We start from the raw sequence: 22,183 nt of genomic DNA on the forward strand, positions 1-22,183 counted from the left end.
TTTCGAGTTATGAATTCACACGTTAAAATAAAGACATTCCCATCTCCGACAAATTATACATACAGCTTCTCTTTTTCAGATGAATAGTTACAAGAACAATAGTTCTCCTTACTCATTCTTAAATGCCAGATAAAGTGCTAATTGCATGTTACTGTTTTAACAAAAAATAATTATTAGGGATGGATAATTCCGTTCAGAGAATTGAAAGTAACCTGAACCTTCACAGAAAATTGAATGCAAATTAACCTATTTTTTTTATATGCATTATCATCTTGACAATTATTTCTTCAGTGTTCCTGTACTTCTCACCTTATATATACCTTGGATGTTTATACACTCCTACAGTTTAAGGGTTCAATATTTGAATCAAAGTTATGTGTATAACCCAAATAAAGCTATTTCCAACTCGGTGATTTCTCTTGTTATTGATAGACTCCTGGCAAGCCCAGAGAAAACTTAGGGAGACCGTATCTACCTTTTCTCAATTCAGAGTTTTTTATTTTTTTTATTTTTATCATGGTGTTATGGGTAGATTAGATAATACACTGACAAAAAATATGTGGAATACCATTCTGTCCACATGCTATTTTTTTCTTAGACTTTGTATTATTCACTGTTACATTCCGGAGGTATAAATGCCTTGATTTGCAGAGTGGTTTTGCAAGGAACAACAACTTAATACAAGGAGAGGAACCCTCTTGCCGTAATTTATAATGGGATCCCCTGAAGTATGTCTTATCTCATACTTCAAGGACCTTTGGATTGGATCTTTAATGACGGGGTTTAAAAATTGAGCTCACTCTGCCAGGAATCAAATCAGACATGCCAGAAAATCTGTGTTTTTAAAAATGGATATATAAGCCACTTAGCCCAAGAAATTGTCAGTCTTTGTTACACAGATCAGCATGGTAAAGACGTTTTAAGAAACATCAAGAAGAGCAGTCAGAAGTACTGGAGGATTTTAGAACTAAGGGAGGAAACCTTGTTCTTTCCTTTATTCTTCCCCAAATTCCCACCATCTTCTCTTAAAGGCACATAGCTTTTAGAGCAAGAGTTTTTTCACTATAAGTGTAGATAAGGCATTTAATTAAACTCCACCTCTTGTAAAGATGCAATGACAGCAGCTCAAAAGATCATGAAACCAGGTTTGAAGTCATAAGCTAGCATTCAAAAGACTTGCATTTAAAAATGATCTTGAGCAGCTCCTTTGGCTATGATGTAGATATTCCAGTTTCAGGGGCGGGGGTTGGAGGTGGGGGTTTGCAGATTTTTGCTAGTGAAACTCTTTTTTGTGTTCATGGTAAATTTGGGTGAAATTGTTAAGCTCTGTTTCACTGTTTCACCTTGGTAAAGCTCACAGTCCTCAGGTTGGTGGTGGTAGGTTGGTCTAGGGGAATTTGGTTATTTTTCCTAAACAAAACTGTGATCTCATTTCTTGTGATTTAATTTGAGCAAACAGGCTGAAATGCTATCTCCGTACGCCTACCTATGGAATATGTCACATCTGGTTAAAAGCACTTCATGAACATTGTTCTTCTTAAAAATAAACACAGACAAAATGTAGGCCTTCCTATTCAGGGTCTCTAGTTTTACTTTTTTAAAACAAAGAAAAATGCATTTGAATCCTAATTAAAAGAAAAAGTGATTCAATTCCAGGTACCAGCCCCTGGTTATAAAGTCCAGTTCTAAAAGATGTAGCAACTGCCTTGAAAAAGTAGCCCTGTATTGCCAGCCAGATGGCAACCCCAAAATTCATGGCTTCACCCTGACAGCATGGCTGACTGACCAAAAGATGCACTACCTCACCACCCACTGGTCTGATTCACACTTTTATGAACTCACCTTATCCCTTTTGGAAATCTAACCTGCACAGATACCCTTTTTGTATGCCCAAACTGCAATTCCACTAAGACTGCTAATGCTCCAATTGCTGCAATGCATGATACAAGTTTAGAAAAGCACACCATGGAAGTGCTATAAACCAAAGCTGAGTGCCTGATGCCAGACATCTCCTCTAGCATGAGATTCCATATTATCTTCAAATAAATTATCTCTAATTCACACCAGTTTAAAAATAATCAGACAGTCCTGTAACACCTCTCCGGGGTACAAAGTTTCAACACGTCCATGCTCAATGCAGCCATTCGCTGTTCTAGCAGACAGGACTGAAACGCGGCCACGTATCAAATCCAGGACATGGATGGCAGCATGGGGTTAGGACAGCCACCCACCGTAGGTATCACAGCTGCCACCCTCTGAGCTCTGGGCACATCCTTTCCAGCATCTGACACTGCCAACCTGTGGAGCCACAACACTGCACTGCCGGGCTGCCCACTGCCGTTCGATACAGCCACGTCAACATCCTGAGTAGAGGCTATGCAAATAAAAATGCATCTTTCCCTTAAATCAAAGTAGTTAGATTCCTACCTATTTGTTTTTATTTATTTATTTATTTATTTATTTATTTTCTCCTTAGTTCCATTGGAGAAGGAGTACCCAGATACCCTAAATGGCTACTGCCTTACCTAAAAAAAGCAGTGAGAAATTTTAACAAATTGTATTTATCCCTTTCATTGAAGATAATGTATGCTTATGGAAACCTTCACCAGATTAAATGTCTTTAACCACTTCTACTGAGCACCCACAAATTGGTTCATAATTATGTAGTCCCATTTAAAACAAAAAGACAATAAATTCTCCAATTCACCATTCTGCTGTATGATTACCCCATTCTGTTCTAGCCACAAAGGACAAATTTATTTTCTTGAAGCCAGAAACACAGATGGTGTAAACTGGAGTACCTCTTCTGACTTCAAATAAGAAGTGGTGATTTATAAGTGCTGAGGATTTGGCCTAAAGGTCAAGATATTTCTCTGGCTTAAAAAGCTTTGTTCAGGGAAAAAGAAAAAAAAAATCAATGGCACTCAAAACTGAGAATCTATTATCATTATCCACATCCTTAAGTGCAGCACATGTTGCTTTGTTTATTGGTGACACTGTAAAATAGTTGCCAGTAACTGAATTAAAGGGGCTTTTTCCTTTATTTTTAACAATTTTCAGACAACTCAACGTTATCCTGTTATATTAAAAACCCAAAGAAACCATCTTTTTCAGTCTTTTACCTGAAACCATTTTTTACTTGAAATCTAACAAACAGAAAGTAGCTTTATCTCTATTATTTTATTTTTTTTTACCATTTATAAGTTGATTTCTTCTTCATAAAAAGACATGTTGATTAAATTGCTACCCAGAAAGTATATCAAGCAGTCAAATAATACAAACAGAAGGAATAAATAAATCCATATACATCAATCAGAAACAGCAGCTGTTTCCAGAAAAACCTGAGCAATTATTTATGAAATTATGTCTTCTTCAATGATTCTGTATACGGTCGTGATCCCAGGAGGACCTGATTTTCTGATGAGCCTAAATTGCTGAATTAGAAGAGGAGACAATGTCATGGTACCAATTAGCAAAACCGTTGCATATCATCTCAAACCGTGTGTTTTTTTGTTTTAATAACTGTGGGTAACAAAGACATTCATTCATCTCAAAAGTGGAGGGGACTTCCCACCTTTTAGTGACTTGACTGATTAAGGGCCCTTTAAATAGACATACTCACTTTTGTGTGAAAGCAGCAAGACGACAAGTGGTGCAGTGTGCATTTCAATCAAGGAACGGGTACCTACCGATTTATCCTTTCGAAACGCAAGCTCTCAAACCTGGCATTATCCCTGGTGCTGAGAGAGGACTGCATTACTGGCACGCAATGCACAATGAGGCAGTGAAAGCACCCAGAGACACGCAATCTGCCACGGAGCTGCCATGCATCCCTTCACACGCTTCACATCTTTGTATCTTTGTTCCGCAGCTCAGTCTTTCCCATTTAGCGTAAACCTTGGAAACGTTGGTTAGCTTAGTGCTTAGCTGAATAACCTGACTGCCATGTTACGATTTTGCTTTCTGCTTCTTTCCTGTGATTGCTAATTGGGGGAACATATTTCACCTTTAACAAGTAAGAGGCTCCAGCTGGCCAGACGAGCTGATGCGTATCAAAGTATTTAGCCCATTGCCCACCATCTCGCAGTGGGGAATTTAGGGATTACTAGTAAAGGACAACAAAAGGCATGGCTGAAGCAGTACTCAACACCACTCAACTGCAGAAGCTATTTATTTATTTATTGCTTCAAAAGCTTGGTTCCTGAAGGATGCTGAGCACATCCTCATCCTGTCACTCCTGTGTTTACACTTCCACCATTTTCAGTTCTGTCTCCCAACAGCTACTGCTGGCATCCAGTCATCACAACAGGCACGTTCCTCAGCACAGGGCACTGTTTCAAAGACCTGCTGCCAGCAGAGCAGGCAGCTCGTGGCTTGTGTGTGCGCAGACATACGCAGCTCTTCTCCTGGACATGCACTTACAAGTGGGCACCTGAAGAAGGCATTTCTGATGCTGCAACGCTTAAGCTTGTTTATATCTCAATGAATAGTAGCTCAGGGGCAAGAACAGAGACTTCTTCAGGCTTTAACTAAATGCAACAACCTGTGGTAAGCCCACATCCTGCCTGTGGTGAGTGAGTGTCATCCTCATCAAAGCTGGTGTTCTCCTTCACTCTAATCCACTTCCTGCGGCATTTCCCACTGTTCCCTCACCTAAGTCTCTTCTTTCAGATCAACTTTCAGGACTGTCAAATGAGATGTGACTGCTGTGACCACATGGTCCAACCCCCTGTATATCACGGGTCACTAGACTAGAAAATACAACCTCTAGTGGAACAGCTGCTTCACCTGTGATGGAGAAGCCAATATACCTCTGGCTCAAGAGTACAGCATCATTCACGAATAATTTCAGGTATGCAGTGTTATTTCTGTTAAACTGTAGCTATCTCAGACTGAACAGAACATTCAGACTGCCTGCAATCAATGGCTATAAAGGGCTGAAGGACTAGGATGACAACTCTCTATATAAAACCACAGAAAATATATTAACCTAGAGGTTAGACGTTATTTCAGCTTCTGAGTTTCGGTATCTGACTCTGACTCTCAGCTGTGTGGTAGCCGAGGAATAGCGGTATGCAATGGAACAGCTCTAACACTTCCTATAGCCAGCCTAGTCTTGTAGGCAAGCCCTACCCCTTCAGAATACCAGAAGCTGAGAATGTACCCACATTTTTAGAAAGTTCAATGGCTTATTAAGTCCACCTTCCTTAAGTCAGCATTTTTCATTCTAACTTCATTAGAAATACACAAACTGAAATCCTGCCCTACATCCCTCATCCTGTGTTTAATGCACAGAGGTTAAACAACCAAATAAACCCCATGAGAAGGATTTGCACTTGACTCATTTCCCAAACTCTTTTTCCAAAATATTGTTCTACCTAACAGGGACCCCAAAGCTATTTTCAAGCTCTCTGGAAAATACTAGCATAGAAAAAAATTAATTAATTTAAAAGTGCATTTAAAATGTTTCCACTAATACTCCACAAATTATTCGTGGCAGGGCCTCAGCTGCCTGAAATTGGGATGAGTTTCTTTTTAACAAGTTGAACCATTTTTCCTCTCAGTCCTCTATTTATACACTATTTGTCAAATTATAATAAAATATTTTAGATTCCTAACACAGTGGGCACCATCCAAGAACAGGAAATCTTAATAATCATCCCAATTTACAATTACTTTAACTGAATCTTCAAAGTAGCACGTTCACAAATTTCCTCCCTGTTTATGACTAAAAGCTGAAGAGGGAAACTCCATAGGCAAAACCCAGAAGGTACAAAGCCCCGCAGAGCAGCTAAGGAAAGCAGCAGCAAACTGCCCTGCATCGTGTGTGCCGATCTCATGCATCGTGCACAGGCTCAGAGCATGCTAGACACTACTGGGTGCAGTTCATTAGGAGGAACATTCGCAAATTTGCTCAAATCAGGCAGGAAGTTCCCAGGGGTCGGAAAGAAAATGGAGCCTTAACAAATGGAAGCAAGCAGTATACAAACAAAAAGGTTTGGTCAGCCGTGGCAAGGGTTTACGGGACCATTTTGCCCAGAAAAAAACAAAACAAAACAAAACAAAACAAAAAAAAAAACAAACAAAAAAAAAAAAACAAAACCAAAACCAAAACAAACATAAGAGTGCAGCTCAGATACACAGCAGCAGCTTCAGTGCTTTGCTTTCCAGTAGGTGGGTGTGCCTGGATGTGAACAAGTTCAGGGCAGTATTTTCACGGCACACTACGTTTCTGTGCTGCAGAATAGACAGACACAACAAACAGCTCCAGAAACACTATTCCCACCTTCCCTGCCTCCCTCACTGCCTAATTCCAGCTTTCTGAAGGGCATTTGTAACACAGAAACTTAGTGAATATGCTACAAGGAAAGGCAACGTGGTGTTCAGCACAGCTGGATGCAGCAACCGTACACACACACACCTTCCAAAGGCATTAGGAAAGTGCACCGTGTATCCCAACCTCAGCAGCTGGCACTCTTAAAACAGTTTCCTCTAACCTCTGAGACTGACATTATGCTTTATGGGGCTCTGCCCACTTTAGGGCATGCTACCATGTTACCTCACACAGTCACTGACAATTAATAACATCTGTCTTTTCTATTCTTTCACATTTTTTGTGCTTGACATCTTTCTTCAGTTTTCTGTAGGGTTCTCTCCATCCTTCTGCTTTTATTTGTGATCTTCCCCATTTTCATTTCTGATTTCCCCTTACAATTTATTTTCCTTTGTTCTTCTCTCTCCACCTTCCTAATTGTGTCTTAATGCATATTTAAGAAGCTAACAGCACACAAGAGAACTTTTATGGGAACACAGCACAGTAAGTGAGCTGCCTGTAAAATCTGGCTACGCACATCACAACAGCAGCCTGAGGATGCCGAGCGTGTTTGGTAACTCGGCTGGGGCTTCACCAGAAGCTCGTATCTTCAGAAAATGTGGCCCTGAGGTGACAATCTCCTTCATATCACTGATTTACCCCAATTTCCCACTACTGTAATTCCAGTGAACTCAACAATAATAAAATGGAAGAGGGGGGTGGAGGGAGGAATGCCAGAAGAACAAAGAAAATAATACAGAAGGGGGGACAGGGGCAGCTTTAAACGACTGGAAATAGGGGTTGTGCAGGTCCCCTCCCCCAAAAGAAACACACTCAGAAATGCCACAAAATAAAAGCCGGGGAATAAATTCTGAGTCTGGACTCAGGTGCAAAATTTCCACAAAGTCAGTTGCAGCAATAACAATAAAGATGAGAGAGAATTTTCTCTGTAACTGCTGCAATATTTTCCAAATACACTCATCTGAATATAAAATTCAGTATTGTGCTATTTTTTTGGACTAGCATATGGCAGCGAGAGCTTCAGACAAGTCACAGAGGGCTGAGTCTTGGAGGATTCAATGAGAAAGTTACTTGAGATGTGCTCAGAATAATTTCATATTTTAGAAGCACATATTCTTAGTTTCTTAGCACAATTTCATAAAGCCATGTAATTGCTCTTCTGTTTGTTTTTTTTTGTTTGTTTGTTTGTTTGTTTTTTTATCCTCTGGATTCTGGAAATCTTTCTTCATGTGGAGACCAAATTGCACTGAAGTGACACATATACAAATGTGTCAGTCCTAGTTAGTCCCATGCTATGCATTTGCTCTCTCGTAGTTTAAAAAACTAATCCAGAACTGAATGAGTGCCTTAAGCTTCCAGTATGATTTACAGGGGCAAGATTTCTTTAACACATCTTACGATTAGTCCAGTCTACCCATGGTATCACTACATATCATCATGGTGAGAAAATGTTGCGGTCTGAGCACGTTCTACTTTAAAATCCCATGGTTTAGATTTATTATTTTATTTTTTTTATGGTGGATCATTTCAATGCAAAATTGCAGGACATGAAATGCTAGCCCTGTATGTGTTTTCTATGCATCCTAAAAGGACTTCCATAATATCTGAGTACAAACCTGGTTCTTCCTCAGTGCAGTAATCCCGTAGGATTAAGGCATAATGTAAATACCAGACGAATTACAATCGGATTAGGTGGGCAGTCAGTTCATTTACTCAACACAGCTGCACTCCAGAGTCTTTTCACCACTGGCATCCATTTATAAAATGAATGTTTTGTCCTTAAAGTAAAGGAACAAGGTTTCCATTTCATGACTCTTGTATTACCATTTATGACCAATGACGAGCACATTTCTGCTTCCTAAAGAGGAAGCACAATGCTTCTTGAGAGGCCAGTAAGAAAAGCTGCTCTTGGTACAGATCTGCAGGGCAAGATTTATTTTAAATTTATCACTGAGATGTCCTTTGATAGTCTGTATTCAATTTCAGTCAAGTGGAATATAGAGATCTTTTTGGAGTTAGGTATGGGACAGAAGCACACGCATTGCCTGACATTTCCCCGGACTCGCCACACTCACTGCAGGTATTTCCACAGGTTCCAAACCTAGTGCTTCTGCCAACATCAGTAAGCATAAAACCATCAAATTTGTGAGGCTCAACACTAGCTCTGGCGTAGCATGGTGTTTACAGAGGACTTCTGGTCACTGCTCAGTAAGTAGCATGTTTAATAATGTTCAGTCTTGCCTGCATTTTGCCAAACTCTCTCTACCACTTCATTACAATTATTTCTAAATGTCACAGCACATCCCTCATAATTGGTCCCAATTGCAAAAATCACCTTACCTTTTAGGCATAGTTTTGCTTCCACCCAACATACAAATCTGGTGTTATTGTATTGTTATTACTGTAATCACTTCATAAAACCCTACTGAGTCATGGAGCTATGGCTCATATAACAATATTTATGATTGCAGGCTACAAAAGTATTACAGCCAGATAAGGAGAGTTGCTGCCCTGACTCACATTCTCAGTATCCTGCTCACTCTCAGTATCCATTCTCACCTCCACCTTCTGACTTCAGTCATTATTCCTGATTTGCAGAGATGCAAGAATAAAACTGCCGGGGCTGAGGCAGAGGAGCCCGTGAATGAGGAGGAAGGCTTTGTACACCAACCCAAACCATTACCACCGAGCTTCTCCATACTTACCTGCTTGCACGTACTCGCTCAGCAGCTGAGGATGGCACTGATGGGCAGCCCAGTTGAGCTGGTGGTGATCACAGACACGCAGGAACCAAGTGAGCTACTTACCAAGGAGAGGTGTTAGCAGGACACCAGTGCAGTACCTGGTATTGCAGGCACCTCACGATCAACCACTGCCCACCTGAGCTTTGGCACAACCAGCACCAGGCAGAGCAAGGTGACCTGGCAACACCAGCCTAGCTTTCTGTGACTGTAAAGCAGATGTGAAAGGCAGATACAACCTGCCCGTGAAAATCTGGAAGGGGAGTTCTTGTGAGCTCCCTGAGTGTGCCCCAAAGCAGCGTGAGCTAAGGAGTTCAGCCATGAACACTCTGCTGTCAGTAAGGTAACAGAGCAGCATAAACACAACTGCAAAGGCAGTGGAAAATTCACCTTTTCTGCAGCAATATACTGGCCTGGAAACAAGGATACCTTCTTTTAACAGCCACCACAGTTTGTCACATGGCACTTTACACATTACAGCTACCAAATAGGTGTAACACTTGCACAAACATAAAATTGGCTGTTCTCCAAAAAAGAGCTTTCCTTTCAGGCAGGCAGCAAGACTTCAAATTCATAAACTGATTTTATGGAAGTCAGAGGAGAAAGTGTACTAAGCACACTTTGCTCTCTGACAAAAGGTGTTATGGCTAATGTTCGTGGCAATACATTGCCTTTGGCACCACTGAGCAGGAACGTTTCTTTGCACCAGAAACACTGGTGCTAGGTCTTGCTTTCCCTCACACCTCTGACTCCTGCTGATTTTATTAAGAGTTTCCGTATTTCACTAACTCAGAAGGCGTGCTTTGTGTAAACCTGAATGCACACGGGACAGTGGTTTTACGATACAGTATATTCAAAGTCAATATTGGCTTAAGGTTTTCCTGCACAACTTCCTCCTGTACTTGTCTCTGTGTGCGGTTAATGTGTTTTAGGTCATGTTAGTTTTGAGATTGATTCACACAGTATGGCCTCGCAAGCAGTCACACTACCACAGCTGAAAGAGATACTCCGTGGCACAGCACAGAAGCCGTCAGCAGGAAAGAGGGGAATGGCTCAAGCTGGTACTTCTGGTTTACACCATACACGTTGTGATCATTGGCAAAGATAAGGGCAATAAATCAATCTCTGCCAAAAAACAACTACAGTCTGGTTATTTCACTGCAGACCTCTTGGACAATCACTGCATCTTAGCACCTGCTGCGAAATTAAGAATGTGAGATACTGAGAGGAACCTAACTCACATGAGACCACTATGACTGTGGAAAAGTTAACGAAACTGACTCCTTTCTCAAGACTGAGCCATGAATCGTACTCCTGCCTGACAGGCTTCTGTAGTAAGGTATACATGCTTAAAAATCTTTAAAATACAACCATATGAAAAGTAATTTTAACAATAATTATTTTTATTCTAGATAAATATATATATATACAGAATTCAGACTTTTGAGGGATTTGCTTTTTGCAAATGTTTGATTTAGTAAAATACAGTGGAAGCTGTTACTCTGTGAGGAAGAGTGAGGAAAAAATATATCAAGAACTTACTTTCTGCAGGTTCCTTAGATCTTCTGCCACTGGAGGACTTCCTCAGGAGACTTCGTCCTGAGGTAAAGAGGCTGGTTAGTTCCTCTAGAGGACTGGTAGGTGTCCGAGAACGGGAACCACTCTGAGATGACGACCCATACGTACTGACCGAGACATTTACCATCTTTCCTCCTTCTTGCAATGTATTTCTGGCTGTAGAATGAGGCACTGATGGGGAGCTTCTTGAGAGACTTCCTGAATGTACAGAGTCATAAGGTGGAGGTCTTTTGAGGCTTAAAGGGGTAAGAGACCTACCCATACTGACAGGAGAGGGTGAGGCAGAGTGACTTTTAGGATAACCATGTGGAGACTGTGTTCTGTATAAGGTAGAAGGATGAGGAGGTGAGGAGGTGTGCCCAGGAGTGCTAGTTCCATGAGATACTGTCTGCTCTTTCTCCAGTTTTTGATGGCCTGGTGTATGAGGTGGCAATGAAGATGGAGAAGCTCCAGCTTGTTGTTTGATGTAAGACACATTTTCTAAAACGGGAAGCTTTGTGACCTCTAGTGGAGTTAGAGGAGACTCGTCAGAATTTGGGGAACACTGCACTGGTGCTGGTGGGAACACCAGCAGTGGAGGTCTGTGAGAAAGCAGATTTGGAAATGGTGGGGGTATATCACAAAGCAAGCCCTTGGGAGTAGATGGCACTGAAGACTTGGTGAAATCTAGGTCAGGCACTGTGGGAGTAGCACACTGAGAAGAACAAGTGTGATGGTCATATTCACATTGACATTTTGAATCTTGGCCTACATCATCAAATATAGGGTACTTCATTTCCTCATAAACTGCTTCACTTTGGTCATCCTCATCTTTTTTGAAGTCTCTGAGTATATTCCCAACCATTTCAATGTATACAGGCTCTTCTTCCTCTGTGTCTGGGGCAGGACTGCTGACCTGTGACAAGGAGGCATCCCTAGTGAGTGGTGTCTTCATAGGGCCATGCTTTTTGATATAAGTTTCATCAAAAGATGTGCTTAGCTGAGTGTTTGGATTTCGTTTCGGTTTAGGAGGTGGAATCTTCTTTGTATATTCATCACTGTGAGGTCTTGGTTTGGCTGACACTGAAAAAAGAACAAAATACAAATTCATCAGAAATATTTAACAACCTTTATCAAATATAGGATGTGTGTTAGTGCCATAATTCTGGAATGGATTTACTGGGACCAGCTTGTTGCTGGTTGTCTCTAGTATTACATCAGTAGAACACTAGTAGAACACTAGAAGAATAATATCCTATTAAAAAACACTCCTAATCTTTCCCAAGGAGGTTGTGACTCTCCAATATTCAGTACCTAGTGAGCACTTCCCTTCCTCTAAAACAACTGTTCTCTACCTACCTCTTTGGACAGGGAACTTTCCATTTTTAAATATTACACTTTTGAAATACCACTGTAGCATTAAAAAAAAAAAAAAAAAAAAACGTTGCCAAAGACATATATCCAAATGAATTACTTATGGCTGCAAGACAACAGTTAAGATCCTGGACTCACACTGGAATGACAATGATGCAACTCTGCAGTAACAAAGTGATGAATCAAGACTTTTTTATTTGTAGTAACTTTTTGTATAAAGTACAACAATTATCAGAGCACTGATTGAGAAAGGAAACTCTAACATACAAATACTGTAAAATGTACTGTTGGGATAATCCTAATCATTTCTCTGGATTCCGTCCTATGGCTTCACAAGATTTCAGTGAAATCAAGAGGAACAAAATACCTCACAGACTCAGATCGTTCCTAAATAGGTTGTATGTAGAAATAAGATCATTTTATCTGTGAAATTACAAATCAAAATAGAGTATCAAAATTAATTTGAAATGACAGGTTAAGGGTTTCTTAAAAAAATATCCTGATGAATTAAAGACAAAAGAAACTCATTTTGTTCTTTCTCAATGAATATTTAATAAAATATCTCATTAAATGTTGGGGTTAATAAAATATCTCATTAAAGACTTGGCTGAAGTCAGTTTTGCCAGTTTTGAGTCCTATGTGTACTCAACAAACTAATTCAGAAATTAAATTTACCACGTATATTAAAACTAATTAGTATTCCTGAGGGTGAACAGTTCTTGCAATGAAAGCCTTGACACCTCTTTTGTAAGTTTCTCAGTTTCCAAAAAATCCTAAACTATAGGCCAGCTTAGAATGGCAGCTTTCTGGTCTTACCAGACAGCATTGCTCCTTGCAATTCACTGCTACGCATCTGTTGCTGCAAACTCAGCATTCAGAGAATTTTCAGATACCATTTGCTGACCCATCAGACAACAGCTAGTGAATATCCGCTGTTAAACCAACTGGGCAGTGCTCATGTAGTTAAAAATCCTCTTTTAGAAACAGCCTCAATTGTGCTCCTACAGCCAGCAGCTCTGCTAGCTGCAAGGTAGCATTTTGAGGTTTTCTAAGACACCGGCTGCGGGTGGAAGGTACCTGCACAACAACATTTTACTGATGTGCTTTGGTCAATGTCAGAGGAGGTTTCTGATACCATGTTACTGCTTTGTCACTCTTCTGCTTTGATCTGCTAAATAACTCCTCTGCACTTCTTAAAAGGCATAGCAATAGAGGCAGGTGTTAAACAAGATTCTGGCTTTGTTTAGGAACAAGGGACTTGAATGTGGGTGTGTACACATATGTGATGTAACAAGATAAGACTACTCTTCTTCAATGCATTTGTTTAAGTTGAACATATAAGTAAGAAAAGAAAAAAAATGTAGACAAAAAAAAAAGGAAAAAAAAAAGCACAAAGAATGATATTACGCTTTCATGACGGTTCCAATTAATGTGTTCCACTTTGCAGCAGGCTAGGGACATGCAAAAGCTACTACAGATAAGTGCACTCAGTAGCTTGATAGTTTTTCACTATGTGGATATATCCTAATGCACTTTAAATTTGTCTTTTTAATTAACCCAAATTAATTTTCTTGAATGTCTTAGGATAGACTTTGGGGAATGAGATGTAGGCTACAGGAATCATTTGGGCTTTGCAGAAAGTATTACTCCTCATGTGTTTGACAATACTATCAGATTTTTCTTGCTCTGCTCCAGCTAAATCACCATTCCCTTTCTATTTAGTATCTTATTTGTATATTACATTCGTACAAGTTCTACTGACACAAACTTGATCTCAATCCTCTCTCCACACCTCTGTTAAAGTCATTTGCATCCCTGGCACGCACAATGTTCTTCAGATTGGCGCGATTAAAATGAAGAGGCCGTCAATGAGACTGGCACAAACTGCCCGAGCATTTCTGAACATTTTGCCCAGGACCTGAACTTTGCTTTATACCAGCTCAAGGATTACAGACTTGGATGCCTTTGGAAATTGTGTATTTTATACAGAGGGGCTCCCTGCAGGCTTCAGTTCCCTATGCACCATAATTGTTTCCTGCTCCTCTGCCTTCCGTAGACCCCTTTTCTCTATTCTGTCTTCTACATCTCTTATGCCGCTGGTGTCACACAGAGAGCACCATCATAGACATATCCCTGCTCTTCCATCTTTTATCTGGAGAGATGATGATGGACAAAGTAAACGAAAAGACACTCTTGTGCTGGAGGTGATTATGACATTATGCTAGCATTAGTTGACACTAATACCAGTGTCAACTGGCATTTTCACTTAGAAATGGATAAAAGTGGCTAAAAGCACTGTGTTTTCCAACAAATTGCTAGAAATAGCATATTTTGTCTCTTTTTGTCGTCTGTTTTCACAATTTTTATCCAAGATGATGAGGTTCTGCCATGTGGTCTAGACCTCTCCTGAAGTGTTGGGGTTCACATATACAACAGTCAGACATTATTACATTACAGACAAGGAAATGAGAAATGTCATGGAAAAATGAGTGACATTCTGCCATCTAGTCTTGTAAAGTAGTTTTGCATGGGTTGAAATTAACTGCTGCACTGACACACACAGCATGCTCATCTGCCATCGCGTGATATGTAGCATTAGCCTAAAATATCTTGGTGACATTATCAACAAAAAGGTCAAATGACCTGGTCCTGCTGGATGAACCACAGGATAAAACATGACAAGGTGAAAGATTTGCTTTCCTCTTTCTATTCAAAGCATTTTTCCTCTGCCATAGTTTATTTTATTAAAGCATCTATTGCCAGTATGTCATGGAGATCTTTTTCTCTCCTTAATAAAGAGGACTATTAAAACTAAAATTTAAGACTAAGTTCTTTAAATGCTTTACCTCCTATATTCTACTTAGCGTGGGAACATTGGGTCCTGAACGACTTCCTAGAGAAAATACCATAGCAAAGAAATCTTTTATCATGATTGGGAACAAAGGAGCTGCTCAACACCTACTCAGAACTCCCTTCATTCCCACCAATGAGCTGGCAGAGCTCATTGAGAGGGCTTTAAACTAGGTAAGAAGGGGGATGGGGCTGAAACAAGGATTGTTGGAGCTGTGCCAGGGGGAACAATGGCAAGGCGGGGGGATAAGGCAATGGCCCAGCTGAAGTGCATCTACACCAATGCACGCAGCATGGGTAACAAACAGGAGGAGCTGGAAGCCATCGTGCAGCAGGCAGGCTATGACCTGGTTGCCATCACGGAGACGTGGTGGGACCAGTCTCATGACTGGAGTGCTGCAATGCCTGGCTATAAGCTCTTCAGAAGGGACAGGCAGCACAGAAGGGGTGGTGGTGTGGCTCTCTATATTAGAGAGTCTTTCGAGGTTGTAGAACTCAAGGCCGGAAATGACAAGGTCGAGTCCCTTTGGGTTAGGATTGGCGGGAAGGCCAACAAGGCTAGTGTCCTGGTCGGGGTCTGCTATAGACCGCCGAACCAGGATGAGGAGACGGATGAAGAGTTCTACAGGCAGCTGACAGAAGTTGTAAAATCTTCAGCGCTTGTTCTCGTGGGGGACTTCAACTTCCCTGACATATCCTGGAAACACAACACAGCCCTGAGAAAGCAGTCTAGGAGGTTTCTGGAGAGCGTGGAAGATAGCGTCGTGACACAGCTGGTTAGTGAGCCTACAAGGGGTGGCTCCCCGCTAGACCTTCTGTTCACAAACAGAGAAGGGCTGGTGGAGGACGTGATCGTCGGGAGCTGTCTTGGGCAGAGTGACCACAAAATGGTGGAGTTCACTATTCTTGGCAAGACCAGGAAGGGGACCAGTAAAACCGCTGTATTGGACTTTCGGAGGGCTGACTTTGTGCTGCTCAGGACAGTGGTTGGTAGAGTCCCTTGGGAGGCGGTTCTGAATGGCAGAGGAGTCCAGGAAGGCTGGGCGCTCTTCAAGAGGGAAATCTTAATGGTGCAGGAACGGTCTGTCCCCATGTGCCCAAAGACGAGCCAGCAGGGAAGAAGACCAGCCTGGCTGAATAGAGAATTGTGGCTTGAGCTTAGGAGAAAAAAGAGGGTTTATAATCTTTGGAAAAGAGGGCAGGCCACTAGGGAGGACTATAAGGATGTTGCGAGGCTGTGCAGGGACAAAATCAGAAAGGCCAAAGCTCATCTGGAGCTCAATCTGGCTACTGCCGTTAAAGATAACAAAAAATGTTTTTATAAATACATCAACACAAAAAGGAGGACTAAGGAAAATCTCCATCCTTTACTGAATGCGGGGGAAAACTTAGTTACAAGAGATGAGGAAAAGGTGGAGGTACTTAATGCCTTCTTCACCTCAGTCTTTAGCGGCAATACCGGTTGTTCTCTGGATACCCAGTACCCTGAGTTGGTGGAAAGGGATGGGGAGCAGGATGTGGCCCTCATTATCCACGAAGAACTGGTTGGTGACCTGCTACGGCACTTGGATGTGCACAAGTCAATGGGGCCGGATGGGATCCACCCAAGGGTACTGAGAGAACTGGCAGAGGAGCTGGCCAAGCCACTGTCCATCATTTATCAACAGTCCTGGCTATCGGGGGAGGTCCCAATCGACTGGCGGCTAGCAAATGTGACGCCCATCTACAAGAAGGGCCGGAGGGCAGACCCGGGGAACTACAGGCCTGTCAGTTTGACCTCAGTGCCAGGGAAGCTCATGGAGCAGATCCTCCTGAGAGTCATCATGCAGCACTTGAAGGGGAAGCAGGCGATCAGGCCCAGTCAGCATGGGTTTATGAAAGGCAGGTCATGCTTCATGAACCTGATCTCCTTCTATGACAAAGTGACGCGCTGGGTGGATGAGGGAAAGGCTGTGGATGTGGTCTACCTTGACTTCAGCAAGGCTTTTGACACCGTCTCCCACAGCATTCTCCTCAAGAAACTGACTGCTCTTGGCTTGGACTGGCGCACGCTGCGTTGGGTTAGAAACTGGCTGGATAGCCGGGCCCAAAGAGTCGTGGTGAATGGAGCCAAGTCCAGTTGGAGGCCAGTCACTAGTGGTGTTCCCCAGGGCTCGGTGCTGGGGCCGGTCCTCTTTAATATCTTCATCGATGATCTGGACGAGGGCATCGAGTGCACCCTCAGTAAGTTTGCAGATGACACCAAGTTAGGTGCGTGTGTCGATCTGCTTGAGGGTAGGAAGGCTCTGCAGGAGGATCTGGATAGGCTGCACCGATGGGCTGAGGTCAACTGCATGAAGTTCAACAAGGCCAAGTGCCGGGTCCTGCACCTGGGGTGCAATAACCCCAAGCAGAGCTACAGGCTGGGAGATGAGTGGTTGGAGAGCTGCCAGGCAGAGAAGGACCTGGGAGTGATGGTGGATAGTCGGCTGAATATGAGCCAGCAGTGTGCTCAGGTGGCCAAGAAGGCCAACGGCATCCTGGCTTGTATCAGGAACAGTGTGACCAGCAGGGCTAGGGAGGTGATCGTCCCCCTGTACTCAGCTCTGGTGAGGCCGCACCTCGAGTACTGTGTTCAGTTTTGGGCCCCTCGCTACAAGAAGGACATGGAGGTGCTTGAGCGGGTGCAGAGAAGGGCGACGAAGCTGGTGAGGGGCCTGGAGAACAAGTCCTACGAGGAGCGGCTGAGGGAGCTGGGCTTGTTCAGCCTGGAGAAGAGGAGGCTCAGGGGCGACCTTATCGCTCTTTTTAGGTACCTCAAGGGAGGCTGTAGCGAGGTGGGGGTTGGCCTGTTCTCCCACGTGCCTGGTGACAGGATGAGGGGGAATGGGCTTAAGTTGCGCCAGGGGAGTTTTAGGTTGGATCTTAGGAAGAACTTCTTTACTGAAAGGGTTGTGAGGCATTGGAACAGGCTGCCCAGGGAAGTGGTGGAGTCACCATCCCTGGAAGTCTTCAAAAGATGTTTAGATGTAGAGCTTAAGGATATGGTTTAGTGGGGACTGTTAGCGTTAGGTCAGAGGTTGGACTCGATGATCTTGAGGTCTCTTCCAACCTAGAAATTCTGTGATTCTGTGATTCATCTGCAATGGGGCATTCAGGAGATAAACTGAGTTAGCTTCTAGAAGGCTACAATGCAAGACACTCACTATGTTTAATGAACTAAGCTTCTACTCCAAAATACAGCTCCATGGCAAGGGCTGCTCAATGGCACATGTGGTTATGGAATACCTGCTCACAAACTCCTGCCCTGTCCCTGAATGACAGAGGAATGGGAATCCCGTAACTGAACAGAGCGGTGCAAAGCTAGCGAAAGGAGCAGGGAGCATTTGCACAGATCCTCTGTTACCAACATTTGGCAGGGATAAATGTACATGAATGCAGAAGGCCTGGCAAGAGCCCATAGCCAATGAGAGGAGATTATTTGGCAATCTCCTGAGAAGAGCAGGCAAGATTGCTTTAAGTACTTGACATTTATCAGGCAGAAAAAGCATTCAGTGCCTGCTGGGAACATAAACTCCTTTGAAAAGCAAACTATGCTGACATATTGGTGATACACACACTGCAGTGGTGTCTGCTCTAAACATGGAGTAATGAAGCGCTTTTCAGTATGGATTTCCATGTCCCCAGTTCATCTATCCCTAGAAACCTGCCCTGAGGCTCAGCCACCAGCACCTCAGAGCACACGGGGCCCAATCCAACGCTAAAAGGAAGAAATGAAAGTTCCTGTGGACTTTGGTGGGCTTTGATCCGGGCTGTGCTTCCTCAAGGCGCTGCTCTGACAGCCACCACTGCCACTGAAATCCAAGGAAACGGCTGAGACTGCAACTCCTCCGCTCCAGGGACTGTCCATCTGTCTTCTGCAGCGTGCTGTGTGCATTGCTACGATCTGGGGGATGCTGAGCCATGGAAAAACATTACAACTGGTCTGTAACCGGAGTTTTCCTTTCTGGAGGATAGCGAGAATCTGTCAGCTTTTTCAATCAGAAATAAACTTGTTCTTTGTTAATTCTCTACAGGTGAGAAGTCCCAATTAATCATGACATTGAGTTTCAAAACAATGTTCACTTTTTAAAAAAAAATAAAATACTATAATCCCACAGAGAAAGGGTATGAAGATAACTCAAGGCAGTGACACATTTGTAACAAATAGTTGTCTAAATAGAAAAAAAAGTAAAGCATTTTGCTTCCTTCCCCAAAAGCTCAGAAAGCAGGGCATTACGATACAGTCACCTCACTCCCCACAGTCCTGTCTTTTTTGCCCTCCCTCTTTGATTTTGATGGAAATGCACAGTTTGATAGCACCTTTTTGGAAATGTGCTGTTTGATGTTTGACTCACTGTATAAATTCCACTTTAAAAGTGTACACATTCCAAGACAGACAAGCCTGGTTAAAGTTTCTGACCCTTGTAATACCATTTTTAACTACCAAGCTGTGAACTGTTGAGACTGGCTTGACACAGCTCTTGCATTCAGACCGCTACTGCTCTGCACCCCCATGCCTAGGGCAGGACAGCACTGCAGAGGGAGAGCTTCTTCATACAAAACAAACATTGTTATTCCAAATGTCAAATCTGGTCCAAATCCAAGCAATTTTCCAAAAGGTAAAAAGGTATGCCTGGAAATTTTTTCTTGATTTCTTGATCTACTTGTAAACAGAGAATGAAGCTGGACAGTTGTTAAAAGAGCATGCCTGGAGCCAGCACAACCTGCAGAAAGCAAGAAACGGCTCCCAGCTGTGGGCTCCCCAGGTCCTCCGTGGTCCCCACGCACTGCCGCCGCTGGGATGGGGAAGCAGAGGGCACGGAGCAGGCGTGCTCAGCTGCAGGCTGGCAGAGCCACATATTTTCATATGTTCAGTTTCTCCCAAATTGGGCCTTTTTCCAGATCTCTCCTCCCAAAACAAAAGATTGTGGATTTTCCTTTTCATCTCCAAACAGGGCGTTTCCCTTCCCTCCCTTTTTCCCCTCCACAAATCTGACATCTCCTCCATAAACCAGCCTGAGGGATCCACTCAGAGAGATTCTCTGGTTTTCAGTCAGCTCTATTTTTCTCCCCACCAGTGTAAGTCATAGAGTAAGATGAAGGCAGGGACGATTTCTCCCCCTGCCAGGTGCCAGCTCCGTAAACTAGCCATGCAAAACTGCCTGACAAAGCCCCTGTGGGCACCTTTATCACAGAGCACAAAACAGATATGCTGCCAGGGCTGCGAGGAAGCAGTGCAGACCCGGGGTGTGAGGAGGACAGCTCGGCAGCTCTGCCACTACCCTGGCTGCAGGAGCTTGGGTGCCGTGCTGAGGGCCCTATTTTTTGGCAATCTGAATTGCCAAAACTACCACAGCTGAAAAACTGGAGGCACCACAAGCCTTGCAAATAAAACTGAACTTCACCAAGCTTACACCTCCTGGGCTGCCACTGCCTGTATTTAATAGCTTTCTGCTACCTAGCAATTATCCACCTCTAATAAACTGCAAAGAAAACCAAACATACAGGCAGGAATAACTGCAGTCCTGATCTGGAAGCAAGCAGCACGGTGCTTAAAATAGCCTTATGGAAGCCCTACTGAATAAGCAGAATATGACATTTTTGAAATGAGATATTTGTAGCGCAAAGGTTACGCATAGCTTTCAGACATGCCCAGATGATCTGTCTTTCACAGTTAATTTTGGAAATACAGAATGCTGCTTGTCATCCTATCCTCTTGAAGTATTTTTCTTTTTCTTTTTAAGGAGAGAGAGAAATATGAAAATGTTAGCATGTTATTTTTTAATTATTTTTATTATTATTTGCACACTCTATAAGGAATAAGCGAAAACATCTAAAAAATAAAATGGATTTTATCATTTTCTGTAGTCCTTTAGGTGTTTACCAGCTCCTGTAGTTCAGAGACTGGGATGATTTATTGCATTGTTCACTCTAACAAACGGAATAAAAATATGTGTAACAGGAGAATTCCTTCTTTTCAATTTCTGCAAGAGGCCATAGCATTCAATCTATTTCTAAATGAAGGAATGATCTGAGGCCTAGCAAATTTTGAAATTCTTAAAAATGTTACTTTAAACGCACATGGAATTAATCAGGCTGATTTTTGAGGGGTACCTCGATCAAAAAGAGCCTCCAGGAGTGAAAGGAAATGGAATTTCTTTAATTAAACACTGAACTTGCTGGGTACCCAACCAAAGACACACAGATTATGATTTACAACACGCAATTTAACAGAGAAGATCCAGCTCAAACATAACACAGCACCTCTGTGCATTTGTCAGTTCAAGCCTGTAAGTAATCCCACTGGCTTTCATGAAATGAACTGCTTGTTCAAAGTTGCACCTGATTTTAAGTGCATTTGTGCACTGGTGCTTATATTGGGTCTGATTTCATTATCTCTGTAGATGAATTTTGAATATTCTTAGGGAGATTGAATTTGAAAAGGCACAAAAGTCTTCTGAACTGTGCAAAAAATGAGCACTCAGGAGAACTGAGTTTAATTTCTATCTCTGTCATCAGGCCACAGGGCCTCGGGTGTCAGTTCAGCCCTTAAAGCCAGTTTTTCACATCTGTCTTTTGTAAGTTTAACTTCTAAAGTATTTTAGGAAATGGGCTTCTTTGTTGTTTATATCAATCCTTGCACAGTGGCTCCCATCCTTGGGAAGCCATGGTAGAAATAAAAACAAATGTAAATACGTCTATTGGAGACCTGGTATTTTGAGCAAGCATCTTTTCTTCTCCAAAGAATTTTCAATGGCAAATGTTCTTACACCATGAACAGCCAGAAAATGTACACCCATGGAGACATCTTAGCAAATGACTACAGAAACGTCATCTCTGGGCTGCAGTAACGTCAGAGAGCATCTCTCAATCACAAAGCAAAACTGGCTTTCAAAACAGCACCATTCTCATGGACACCAGTCCTTTCCCTGCAGGTTACCTATTGCTAGTGGGAAGAAAGCAAAGAGGGAAAGAACACGGAAGGAATAAAAGAACCATCTGATTCATTCAAACACCTCCGCAAGCAATAAGTGGTTTCAGCACAATGATTTCATGCAGAACATATTTCTTCCACCTCCTGGATCTATTACCTCTTACTGGAAATTATTTGGGCGTTTAAAGAAGACAAAACTGTACTCAGAGTGAAAGGACTAAAAGTCAGTGTCATAAAATAATACTGACATTAAAATAGCAATACATACTAATGCTAAAATAATCCTCAGATGTCTCAAGGCTATGATTAAGGAGACTTCTTCAAAAGTACTCAGGTCCCTTTATTTTGGCTACAGCTTCTTCCAGCTTTTAA

At 42.4% G+C, this 22,183-nt stretch overlaps 1 protein-coding gene across 4 annotated transcripts in view; it reads right to left on the reverse strand.

The window, feature by feature from the left end:
- The window catches only part of NYAP2 (neuronal tyrosine-phosphorylated phosphoinositide-3-kinase adaptor 2), a 141,334-nt gene that overhangs the window by 46,041 nt on the left and 73,110 nt on the right, over positions 1-22,183 (reverse strand). For all 4 annotated transcript variants that reach the window (XM_084528834.1, XM_084528833.1, XM_084528835.1 and 1 more), the window contains exon 5: positions 10,618-11,715. In XM_084528834.1, the coding sequence (XP_084384960.1) occupies positions 10,618-11,715 (1,098 nt within the window). The remainder of the gene's footprint in view (positions 1-10,617; positions 11,716-22,183) is intronic.

The sequence above is a fragment of the Aythya ferina genome, assembly GCF_964211825.1.
Source record: "Aythya ferina genome assembly, chromosome: 9".
Classification (NCBI taxonomy): domain Eukaryota; kingdom Metazoa; phylum Chordata; class Aves; order Anseriformes; family Anatidae; genus Aythya; species Aythya ferina.